General features: G+C 36.3%; 1 protein-coding gene across 1 annotated transcript in view; it reads right to left on the bottom strand.

The window, feature by feature from the left end:
* CDC42BPA (CDC42 binding protein kinase alpha) overlaps nt 1-13,128 on the bottom strand; it is a 333,136-nt gene that overhangs the window by 19,589 nt on the left and 300,419 nt on the right. Inside the window, exons 31-32 of the mRNA XM_017882327.1 lie at nt 8,114-8,237; nt 6,970-7,087 (exon numbers count right to left, since the gene is read on the bottom strand). Coding sequence (XP_017737816.1) covers nt 6,970-7,087; nt 8,114-8,237 — 242 coding nt within the window. The remainder of the gene's footprint in view (nt 1-6,969; nt 7,088-8,113; nt 8,238-13,128) is intronic.

Raw genomic sequence — 13,128 nt, forward strand, 5'->3', positions numbered from 1 at the left:
AAACCTTAGTATATATTGATGTTGTCCTTTCCTATAAAACAAACCTACCCTAGAATAAATAGCAAAAATTAAGGCTACAAAATATACCTGAAACTTAGTAACACCGTAGGCTGAAATAATAAAGGAATGACAAAAAAAAAAGTTTTGTTAAAAAAAAAGTTTATCATTCAGTCAGCTAGAGTTGAATACATTTCATTATAAAGTGACAAGAAACCTAAGCCTCTGGTCCTTTCAAGGTACAAATATGCATAAGATTAGGGTAAGACTTTCATTTGATGGTACGGTATTTCTAGTTATAGATGACTAACTAAAGCAACATTTCCATAGTCTTTTATATGAAAAGTTATTATTTTTTTGAGACAGAGTCTTGCTCTATCACCTGAGCTGGAGTGCAGTGGTGCAATCACAGCTCTCTGTCACGTCGAGCTCCCAGGTGCAAGTGATCTTCTCCCCTCAGCGTCCCAAGTAGCTGGGTCCACAGGCATGTGCCACCATATCCAGCTAATTTATTTTTATTTTTTGCAGAAATGGGATCTCGCTATGGTTGGCCAGGCTTGTCTCAAACTCGTAGGCTCCTGATCCTCCTGCTTCAGCCTCCCAAAGAGCTGGGATTACATGTGTGAGCCATCCTACCCAGTGAAAAGCTCCTGATTAACAAATAACAAAATTCCTCTGGAATCCACTCCCTGCAGTCTAAGCAAACTAAGACTTATTTTATCATGGTTAATTTAATTTGGTCAGATAAGATATTTAAGTGATATAATTTAAATGTCAATAACATTTAAAACATTATAATTTAGAATAATTTTATAATATAAGCAAAAAAATAAACTTCCCATCCTATAGCTAATTTTCTAATTGGAAAATTTCTACATATATAAATACAAAAATTGATCTATTATTGTTGTAAGTTAGGGGACATTATGGGAAGTGATACATGATATAATTCAAACATTTTATTACCTGCAAAACTAACTTCAGAAGATGTTCCCTTGAAGTTACTGTAAGCATACACCACTTGATGGACATATGAATATTCAGCTTTAATGGCCACCAGCTCTCCACCCTACTGTAAAGCCACTGGTAGCAAAGCTACAAGCTGAATGGAAGAGACCAACAGCAGCTGCCACAATCCTTCAGAATACAGCATGCTTTCTAAATTTTCCTCTCTCTTTGCTTTAGTTTTCTTACCTTGGATCCTGGTTGGAATTACATGCATTTCAGTAACTCAAAGATTAGTATCTACTTATTTTTAGTATTTTTGTTACTCATTAATATAAATTTTTTAACTTTTACTTCGGAGATTTTAAGCTTTTCAAAAGGGGTTTATTGTAGATAGGTCTGTGGATGGGCTCTACCACAGACTTTAACCTCACCAAATATAAAACATTTCACTGAATTGAACTGGTTATAGGGTAAGGAGCTAAAAAATTCAGAAATTCTGGGAGCCCTTTCCTGTTTGTTTTAATAGAATAGAGAGCTGTTTCTTATGATGGGAAAATCTTTCATTAAACACAGACAAATCTTCAATACTGTGTTTCAAAAATAAAAATTGAAATCTTTCCTATTCCTCCATCTTCTTCCTCAAAAGAAGAAACAAATGGAAATGGGAAAGAAAGAAGAGGAAGATAAACAGAGGAAGAGGAAGAGGAGAAGTTTGGCAGGAAAGAAATAGGCCAAAGGAAAAGGTTCACAAGATGGCACCATCTCAGCGTTGTTGCTTATTAAAGCCAAGCAAAAGGAAATCCATACATGGTTAGTAAAAGTTAACACCTGACTCAGCTGTTCATACCCTCAGAGTCATAAAGCTTGGTGTACCAGGGACAGAGCGTAGAGACGGGGAATATTCAGGGTTTATGGAATCAGGAGAGAGAAATTTTTCAGCAGAATTAACAGTCATGTGATAGATGTGTTCAAAGTTGATCGGAGAGGAGATCAGACCGGAGTGATGATGAGGGGATGGATAAGGGAAACCTGGCTATCAAAAACAAAAGAAAGATGAAAAAAGGCAATAAGGTGATGGAAATGGATTCACATTCCACACAACATGCACACAGAACAAATGGAATAGTATCTTGTATCAAAGCTGAATCCTTAATGAAATACTTTTAGGTCTCAGAAAGTTAAATTTTATAATACTCTTGCCAGTTACTTAAATAGCTGATTTGCAAAAAGATCATTCTTTTAATAAAATTATTCTTTAATTAAAATAGTTAAGTAAGGAGAATTTGGACTTTCGGAGATACTAGACTTTCAGAGTTTACTCCAGTATTTTCTTATGTAATAACACAATCAAAATATGGCAAAAATCTACCAAACATTAAGGATAGAAAAAGCAAGAAAAAAGCAAGAAAATGAACAAGTGAACCTACAACAGCTTCTAAACAGATGTGTTATGAAACTGCTTCTTTAGAAATATAAAACCGTGTAAAACCATTCCCTGATAATGAGTTTGTTTTTACTGATTTTATTTCCTTATAACAGTTAACCATTGGAATGTACTTAATATTGTTCTGTACCTTTAAAGCAGCCCCCAAAGCTCTTATCTCCCATTTAGACACCCAAAAAAACCATGTTTATTTTTTCTTAAGTTAAAAATCTCCCCCCTTCCAATGTTCAGGTATATTTTTTTAAAAAATGAAAAATATAATATCCAAAGATATAGAAAAAAGGCTTTTGAATCCAAGGACTAATTTTAGAGATAAAAGAACTACTTCTGAATATTCAGGAACCAACACTCAGTAGCCAGTCACCTTCTCTAACGGGAATTTTCAGGATTCAGTTCTTGAAGAACAGTTATGTTTCCAGAAAACATGATCCCTTCATTAGAGGCAGAGGGTGAATGGCATGTTGGAGAGAATGCTAACTGAATCCAGCATGGCATTCATGTTCCCATGAGCTGAGATGAACCTGCTTTGTAAAGAGATTGCATAAATTACCTATGCTTAAAAGAAAGGCTCCTATGTAAGATCATGTTTTTATTCTACAGATATGAATAAAATCAGTACTTCCTGAGGTTGTACTGATGTACATGAAACTTTGACTCTTTAAGCTCCAGGATGCCACTACGCTCGAAAATATATTTTTATTAACAATTTTAGTAATGGATAAAAGCTAGGAGAAATGTAATGTGCTAAAATAAATCTTCTAGAGGCAAAGTATTATTCTTGCATCTAAATTAGAGAAAATTTGTTCTTTATTACAAATAGCAACCATGTATTAAAACGGTAGATTATTTTAAAAATTCAAGAAAATGAATATAGCATCTATTTATAAGCCACACAAACCATCTTATATTAATTGCTTATATTGTCTTGGCTCACTTAGATACAAATAAAGGTTTGGATCTGATACAGGTATATGACTCCCTTAGCCTCACTGCCCCTTCCATACTCAAAAAGCGAACAATTCTGTTTCAAGATCATCTGGCACAAAAGCAACAGAATTAAATTTCTAAAGACATACAATACACTTTCTAAGCTTTTAAGTATTTCACAGGAAAGCAATACTGATGTGAATAAATTAAAACATAAAAATGTCTGGGACACATGCTCTTTGAATAGATGACAACATGTGGCTTTGGTATTTAAAAACTCATATATGTTAACATTAGATAAATTTATTTCTTCTTTATTTTATGAGACAGTTTGTAATCATTCTATTTCAATGGAAAGAACACATTAACATCTGAGAATACATTAAAATATCACAAGCTTTTCAACAGATATATACACAAGTACAGGCATGCTTATTATTATTTTCAGACACGCATATTATTATATTTACTAGTGTCTACTCTGAGATGAAGATGGTTCTGGGCACACAGTAAGAGCTCAATAAATATTTGTTATATGTTTCAATGGATGCCTATAAAAAAGCCTCAGGTTATATGTCCTTTGGTAGTGAAACAGAAAAAAGTCATGTGAAAATAAAATCTGCTTGTGAAGAACAGGAATTCAGACAGATAAAATCTTTGATGCATACTACATGTACAGGTGAAGAAACAAGTTTCAAAAATTTACACCAACTTCTTGTCTTGGAAATACAAAAGCACTTACATGATAAGAAAACATTAAAGCAATGAAAGGCACATTAAAAATGGAATTGCAATGAGAGGGCAAAAGTCACTTGTGTTAAATGCCAAAAGAACCATTATCACGTGTTAACAAAATTAGGTGACAACAAATACTAAAAATCAAGTAGTCTAATGATTCTGTGGAAAATGCTATCTTATCAATAAAGACTAGACCTTATTTTGAATAAAAGTAAGATACAGATTTTTTCTTTTATCTCTTTTTTTTTTTTTCTTAAAGTGGTGGAAGGAAGAGGGAAGAAAATGTAGAGTAAGGAGGGATCTCTGATATAAAAGTTCTTATAGTGTTTGAAATCTGACATTTTGGCATTAAGGTGCACAGTCTTATTGGATACGAAGGCCTGAAAGAACTCTGGAACATTAGCAAACGGATTTTTCACCTGATAGCAGAAGGACACCAAGCAGAGTAACATTTTGTTAAACACTGTAATATGTGGGCTAGAATAGAATGTCTACAAAAATTTTCTATAATACTTCTAGCTACATTGTCAGAATGTATGAGATCAAAACATTCTTTTCTGTGTAGTAAAATGAAACAAAAGTGTAAGAAATTTCAATTTTAAAAGAATATCTATTAAAACCTTGTAACTACTGAAATAATTTTATATTTGCTGATGTTTTGTTTTGCAACTTATATATCTGAAATTTGTATCCTGCTATCCCTACATAATGCTAACTACATATTATGTATTGAAAAAACTACTAACTCAATTTAAAAAGTTTTAATTAGAATACCACACAGCACTTGACTTATCAAATATAAGTCATAAATATATTCACATTTCAGTTATCTATCACAACTTAAAAAAGTTCTTTAAGGTATTTTGTGCCTGACATTCCACCTTCCATAAGGAAAAACAACAGGCTTTGGACTCTATAGTTACGGTATGTTTACTTCTGAGGACCAGACTCAGGACTTTAAGCAAATGTTCCTAATGGGAAAAGAATGGAGGCAAATCTGGGATCTCACTCCCAGGAAAAGGTTGAAAAAAAAAAAAAGTATAGCTTTTAAACATGATAGAAAAGAATAACAGTTTTAATATTTCATGTGCTCGACCTGAAAAATTTTAAAAGTACTATATCAAGATAAGCTGTAATCTAGTTTTGCACTTTTTAAATATTTAGTCAGCAGAGCTAACCCTATTCCAAAAACCTTAGTAATTAATGAGGCTGGTTTGAACTCCATAAAGAAAAGTACATTACTATGAATATATGATAATATTTTGATATTATTGGTAATGGTAGTAAGAATGTCACATTCATTCATAAGCAAGCAGAGCCAGCTGATGAACTGAGATATTTACAACGAAGAACTCATACTTGAATGCAGATTTTTTTCTCTTCCTATGAAATAAATGCAAACCTCCCTTTAAAAGGTGTTTTTTTAAATTTAAAGAAACTTGACTGCACTCTGAACTATATTATCAATCAATTTCTGTCAGTAATAGATGTTTATATCTTCTATCACTGTAGTGTTGATAATGTGGTTTCATTAAGACAGATTTCCTTAGAGAGCAATTTGGGTCAAGATTCACAAATCATCTCCCAAATTGCCATGAAATATGAATTATATTTAAAATTCTGTGCAAAATTTAGCAGCTATCACTACTAATCAAAAGGGTCATTTTTAAAGTTTTAATAGTATGCTGAGAGAACTATAGTACTGAAATGTACAGAGCCTGGCTAATTCCACTAATATTCTTAATTTAAACATGACAAGTCTCAGAGCCTAATTTTCATATTGTTAGAATAGTTCTCCAATGTTGTACTTTTTTCTCTTTTTTTTGAGATACAGTCTTGCTCAGTTGCCCAATGCAAAGGCAATCATAGCTCCCCACAGCCTCAAACTCCTGGGCTCAAGTAATCTTCCCACCTCAGCCTCCCGAGTAACTAGGACTACAGGCACAAATTACAAAGCCCAGCTATGTTTTTATAGAAATAGGGTCTTAGTCGGGCTTGGTGGCTCATGCCTGTAATCCCAGAACTTTGGGAGGCTGAGGTGGGCGGATCACAAGGTCAGGAGTTCGAGACCAGCCTGACCAACATGGTGAAACCCCATCTCTATTAGAAATACAAAATTAGCCTGGCATGGTGGTGGGCGCCTGTAATCCCAGCTACTCAGGAGGTTGAAGCAGGAGAATCGCTTGAACCTGGGCGACAGAGGTTGCAGTGAGCTGAGATCACACCATTGCACTCCAGTCTGGGTGGCAGAGTGAGACTCCATCTCAAAAAAAAAAAAAAAAAAAGAAATGGGGTCTTGCTTATGTTGCCTGGGCTGGTCTTTAACTCCTGGCCTCAAGCAATCCTCATGTCTTGGCCTCCCAAAGTGCTGGGATTACAGGCATGAGCCACCACACCTGGCCTATGTTATACTTTTTCATGTACAACTGACCAGGTAATGTTTGTAACTGGGCAAAGGAAAAAGATTTAATTTCACAACTACTGGAGAGATGTGACCATTAATGAACAAGCTAATGTGGTTCTCTGGGAAGAAAAAAAAAAAAAGAGTAGGCCAAATATCTGTATTGATTTGCTAATATGTAGTGAAATTTTAGTGATTTGGTAACCACATTCCAAATTTGGTATAGAACCTCTCCAAATCTGGTAGTTTCTTCCTCCAACAATAGTAAACTTAGGCATGGGAGAAATTCTCCAACATGGAGCTAAATAAGAACTTGATTTGTTTGGCTTTTGATAGATGTCTAAATTTTGTGTTTTGTTCATCAGGTATGTCATCATGTATCTTAGACATATTGTGGTATACTGAGAGAAACATTTCCTCATTACATTCACATATCCTTTGAAGTTTACACATAAGCCTATTTATATTCCCCCGACATCTGCACTTTTTTACATTCACTCTTAATTCCTCTTACCATGGGCAGATCTTTCAGGATCTGTATTCCATCTCCAGGACCCATGTGTGCTATGTGGTTAAAATTAGTTGGATTAGAAATTAATTTATTTCTCATTTCTGGATCTCGTAGCATTTCCCTGTAAAACAAAGCATCTGTTTAGACACTGTTTCCATAGTTAATTTACGTAGCTTATGAAAAAAATTAAGCACACTTAATTTTCTTAATAAAAATACAACTGTTAAATCTCATTAATAAGAATATAATTAGAGTAACAGAATATACTCAATTAAAATTTACTTCCTTAGAATGTTTTGTTTTAAATTTTAAATACAAGATCTTATGATTTTAGGTGGAAAAGTAGAGAGGGTTTTTTCAAATACTTAAGACATCAAAGAAGCTCTACTCTATTTTACATATAATTCTGAACATTTTATGTATCTCTTTAAAAATGATAACACTTAAAAAATGGTCTTGGCCGGGCGTGGTGGCTCAAGCCTGTAATCCCAGCACTTTGGGAGGCCGAGACAGGCGGATCACAAGGTCAGGAGATCGAGACCATCCTGGCTAACACGGTGAAACCCGTCTCTACTAAAATACAAAAAACTAGCCGGGCGAGGTGGCGGCGCCTGTAGTCCCAGCTACTCGGGAGGCTGAGGCAGGAGAATGGCGTGAACCCAGGAGGCGGAGCTTGCGGTGAGCTGAGATCTGGCCACTGCACTCCAGCCTGGGTGACAGAGTGAGGCTCTGTCTCAAAAAAAAAGGTCTTATATGTGACTGTAAATACTACAATCTTACTTCTGTTTGCTCATGAAGAGAAGTCTGAACTTCTTAGACATATACAGGTTTACTGAATGCACAGCTATGTCCTATGCTTATATTGTAGAAAGGTACACAATCCAAAAATATGACTATTCCATATACATAGAGAAGTGAATAAGGTGAATACAAATATGGTACTTTAATCTGGTGCATACTCACAATTTTGAGAATATTAATTAAAATGAGACAGAGAAGTTACATTCATTATTGCAGTTTTTGACACCACAGATGAATGAGATTTTCAGATACCCAATTTTCCTTCCAAATCAAATACAGTATCATGACCAAGTAGTCCTTCAGATGTACAAGCAGGCATGGATGATAGTACAGGTTAAATATCTACCTCCTCTGCTGCATCCTTTCCTCTTCTGGGACTCTGAAGGAATAACGCCGCTTATTGTTAATATTTCTAACCATTTGTTTCCGACTATTATCTGATGTTTCAGGAACTACCAGTTCGTCCCCTTCTGTTAAAACGAAAAAATACAAACGATAATGATGTTCCTTAAACTGTTAAAATGCTTTTCATCTATTAACCTCCAAGACAGTACAAACAATGATAGTACAAGTATATGCAATTCTGGTTTTTAAATGTTGTGTTGATAACCACAGTAAATAATATTTAACAGAACCTATGTAAACAGATAATATGCTGAAAGTAAACATAGCTTACAAAATATACTTTCATTTTTACTTGATTATAAACATAGTATGGCATAATTTTACGAGAAGAAAACTGTACTTGCCTTGGTGTTCTGTCACTCTAATCAGCCACCCCACCCCACCCCAGTATCTCAATACTGTGTTTTCTCTCCCTCCAGGTATCGATTTCAATGGCTTAGGGTGTTGTTAAAGAGCTACTATTGTTACCCTGAACAGTAATCAGGCATAAATGGTAAATAACAATAACAACTATCTTTACATAATAAAAAAATTTCCTTTGCAAGGTTCAATCTATGAGACATGGAGTAAAAAAAAGCAGCTGTGCTCCCACTAACCTTCCTTTACAAAAGGTAAGAATCTGTCACTATTTCTCCTCTTTTGATCTTGGGGGTAGATGTTTAATCATATACACCTAGCAACCCAGTGACAGTCTTATCTGATGTCAGTTTTAATATCTAGAAGTAAACAAAACTGTCCGCCAGGGACTCCCAAAACATGCTGGGCTATGTGAAAAGAAGAAAAAAATAGACAACTGTATCCATATAACACAACAAAGGGTGTCGTTATCTAAATAAGATAAGGAAAAAGAGGAAAGTTTAGAAGTTTTCAACACCCCAAAAGCTGAAGTGAGAAGGAGGAGGTGGGAGAAGTGAAATGAGCCTATAAGAAAATAAAGGTGATAATTAGCAAAAGTGCAACATGATACTCGTGGCATAATAATATGGCTTAGGCAGACTGCTTTCCTAATAATAAATATTTTAAAAATAGAATTATTATTATTTATTTATTTGAGGTAGGGTCTTGCTCTGTTGCCCAGGCTGGAGTATAGTGGCACCATCACAGCTCACTGCAGCCTCGACCTCCTGGGCTCTAGTGATCCTGCTGTCTTGGCCTCCCAAAGAACTGGGATTACAGGCACATGCACCACCATGCCCACTCAAAGAACAGAATTTTTGAAGTGAATGATAATGTGGGACACAAATTTGGAATTTGAGAATTATGAGGGTAAAGCAGGTCTTGGAGACTTAGGGTGGCAATGGGAGATTTTGGACAGGCAGAGGGCTGCAGGAACACTTTGACTCTTAAGAAATGACAGAGAAAGCAAACACAGAAAAAGAAAGAACCTCTTGAGATGCGATTTCCTTCCTTTGTCAAAGAAAAAGACAACTACATTAAAATTTTGTCAGGTCCCTCTTCTCCAAGATCTACGTCTACTCTTAGCCTAGAGTAGAAAGATGAAAAAGCACGGGAAGAGACAAGTCGGAATAAGTTTTGTCTTACAGACACATAGTGGGTATGAACACATTTATGACCAGCATAGTCACACACAGTGAGAACAGGGTGGAGCCAATCTTACAGAAATATGTGGAGTTCCTCTAAGAAACAGAATACAGGCATATCTTGGAGAAAGTACAGGTTCAGTTTAGACCATATAATAAAACAAGTATCAAAATAAAGTAAGTCACACAATTTTGTTGGTCTTCCAGTGCATATACATTATGTTTACATTATACTGTAGTCTGTTAAGTGGGTAACGGTACATGTCTAAAAAAATAACATACATACCATAATTTAAAAATGCTTTATTGCCAAAAAATGCTAACAATCATCTTCACCTCCATGAGTCGTATTCTTGTTGATAGTAGGAGGGTCTTGCCTCAATGTGGATAAGCTGCTGACTGAGCAGGCTGGTGGTTGCTGAAGGTTGGAATGGCTGCAGCAGTTTCTTAAAGTGAGACAACAATAAAGTTTGCCACACTAACTCCTCCTTTCACAAAACACGGTTCTCTGTAGTATAATGATGCTGTTTGACATTTTACCCACAGTAGAATTCCTTTCAAAACTGGAGTCAATCCTCTCAAACCCTGCCTCTGCCCTATCACCTTAGTGTATGTAGTATTCTAAATATTTTCTTGCTTTTTCAACAACGTTCTTAACATCTTCCACCAGGAATAGATTCCATTTCAAGAAACCATTTTTTTTTTTTTTGCTTACCCATGAGATACAACACCTCGTCCAATCAAATTTATCATGCGATTGCAGCAATTCAGTCTCCACTTCTAATTCTAGTAGTTCTTTTGCTCTTTTCACCACATCTGTAGTTATTTCCTTCACTGATGTCTTGAACCTCTAAAAGTCATCCATGAGTGCTGGAACCTGCTTCTTCCAAACTCCTGTGAATGTCGGTATCTTCTCCTCTTCCCATGAATCACACATGTTTTTAATGGCATCTAGAATGATGAATCCTTTCCAGAAGGTTTTCAATTTATTTTGCCCAGATTCACCTGAGGAATAACTATCTGTGGCAGCTATGGCCTTATGAAATGCGTTTCTTCAATGATCAGACTTGAAAGTCAAAATTTTGTCCATGGGCTACAGAATGGATAGTGTGTTAGCAGACTTAAAATTAATCTCTTGTACATCTCCATCAGAAATTTTGGCTGACTTAGGTGCACTGTCAATGAACAGTAATATTTTGAAAGAAGTCTTTCTTTTCTGAGCAGCAGATCTCAACAGTGGGCTTAAAATTTTCAGTGACATCCTGTAAACAGATATGTTGCCATCCAGACTTTGTTGTTCTGCTTATAAAATATAGGCAGAGGAGAGTTACCATATATATATATTTTTTTGAGATGGAGTTTCGCCCTTGTTGCTCAGGTTGGAGTGCAATGGCGCAATCTCGGCTCACCGCAACCTCCACCTCACAGGTTGAAGCAATTCTCTTGCCTCAGCCTCCTGAGTAGCTGGGATTACAGGCATGTGCCACCACGCCTGGCTAATTTTGTATTTTTAGTAGAGACAGAGTTTCTCCACGTTGGTCAGGCTGGTCTGAAACTCCTGATTTCAGGTGATCTGCCTGCCTCTGCCTCCCAAAGTGCTGGGATTATAGGTGTGAGCCACTGTGCCCGGCTGAGTTACTGTAACTCTTAAGGGCCTAGGATTTTTTCGAATGGTAAATGAGCACTGGCTTCAACGTAAAGCCAAAAGCTGCAATAATCCCTAACAAGAGTCAGCCTGTCCTTCGAAGCTCTGAAGCCAGACATTGACTTCTCTCTAGCTATGAAAGTCCTAGATGGCATCTTCTTCTTTATAGAAGTCTGTTTTAGCTAAACTGAATTTTGTATCGTTCAGTGTAGCCACCTTCATCAATTATCTTAGCTATGTCTTCTGGATAAATTGCTGCAGCTTGTACATCAATACTTGCTGTTTCACCTTGCATTTTTATGTTATGAAGATGGCTTCTTTCCTTAAATCTCATGACCCAAACTCTCCTAGCTTCTTTTCTACTGCAGGTTCCTGATAGCTCTCAGCTTTTATAGAATTGAAGAGAAAGCTTTGCTCTGGATTAGGCTTTGGCTTAAGGGAATGTTGCAGCTGACAGTCTATCCAGATCACTAAAACTTTCTTTGTAACAGCAATAAGGTTGTTTCACTTTCTTATCATTCATGTGTTCTCTGTAGCAGCACTTTTAATTTCTTTCAAGAACTTTTCCTTCGCACTCATGACTTGGCTAACTGTTGCAAGAGGCCTAGCTTGCAGTCTATCTTGACTTTCAATATGCCTTCCTCATTAAATTTAAAACATTTCTAGCTTTTGATTTAAAGTAAGAGATGTGCGACTCTTCAGTTGAACACTTAGAGTCTATTGTAGGGGCTATTAATTGGCCTAATTTCACTATTGTTGGTTTTCAGAGAATAGAGAGGCCCAATGAAAGGGAGGGAGACCAGGGAACAGCTGCTTGGTCGAACAGTCAGAACACACACATTTATCAATTAAGTTTGGCATCTTACATGGGCATGGTTTGTGGTACCCCAAAACAATTACAATAACTTCAAACTTGGATCACTGATCACAAATCACCATAACAGATAGAATAACAGTGAAAAATTTGAAATATTGCAAGAATTACCAAAATGTGAAACAGAGACATGAAGTCAACACATGCTGTTGGAAAAACGGCGCCGAGACTTACTGGAGGCAGGGTTACCATGAACCTGTGATTTGTAAAAAATGTACCTGTGGAGCATGATAAAGTGGCACACAATAAAATGGGGGTATGCCTGTATAAAACTAAGTATGGGTCTTGGAAGTGAAGTATCTAAAGCTTACATTTCATTAACTTCACGAGGTATCCATCTCTGAATGAGAATCACCTCTAAAACCTGAATATCCTTTCTTAAGTCATAATGGAATATACTCTTTAGCATAGACTCCTGCTATGTTCACCAAGAAACCCCTGGTTCCAAGACAATGTACCAATGCACTGAACCAGAAATCGAGCAATTTTGTGTATTCTAGTACTTATAACATAAAAACACACCAACAAAATAAAACAAAACCAACAAAAATAATCATAGAAAACTTCTGATGGATTTTTTTTCAATAGTACAAAAGACAAATTTATTGGAGGAATATGGGGTAGGTGGGAGAAAACCATTAAGATCATAATTTCATGGCCAGGCGCTTTGGCTCACACCTGTAATCCCAGCACTTTGAGAAGCCAAGGTGGGTGGAACACGAGGTCAGGAGATGGAGATCATCCTGGCCAACATGGTGAAACCTCGTCTCTACTAAAAATACAAAAAAATTAGCTGGGAATAGGGGTGCGTGCCTGTAATCCCAGCTACTTAGGAGGCTGAGACAGGAGAATCGCTTGAACCCAGGAGGCAGAGGTTGCAGTAAGCCGACATGGCG

This window comes from Rhinopithecus bieti, unplaced genomic scaffold, assembly GCF_001698545.2.
Source record: "Rhinopithecus bieti isolate Rb0 unplaced genomic scaffold, ASM169854v2 scaffold_13261, whole genome shotgun sequence".
Taxonomy (NCBI): Eukaryota; Metazoa; Chordata; class Mammalia; order Primates; family Cercopithecidae; genus Rhinopithecus; species Rhinopithecus bieti.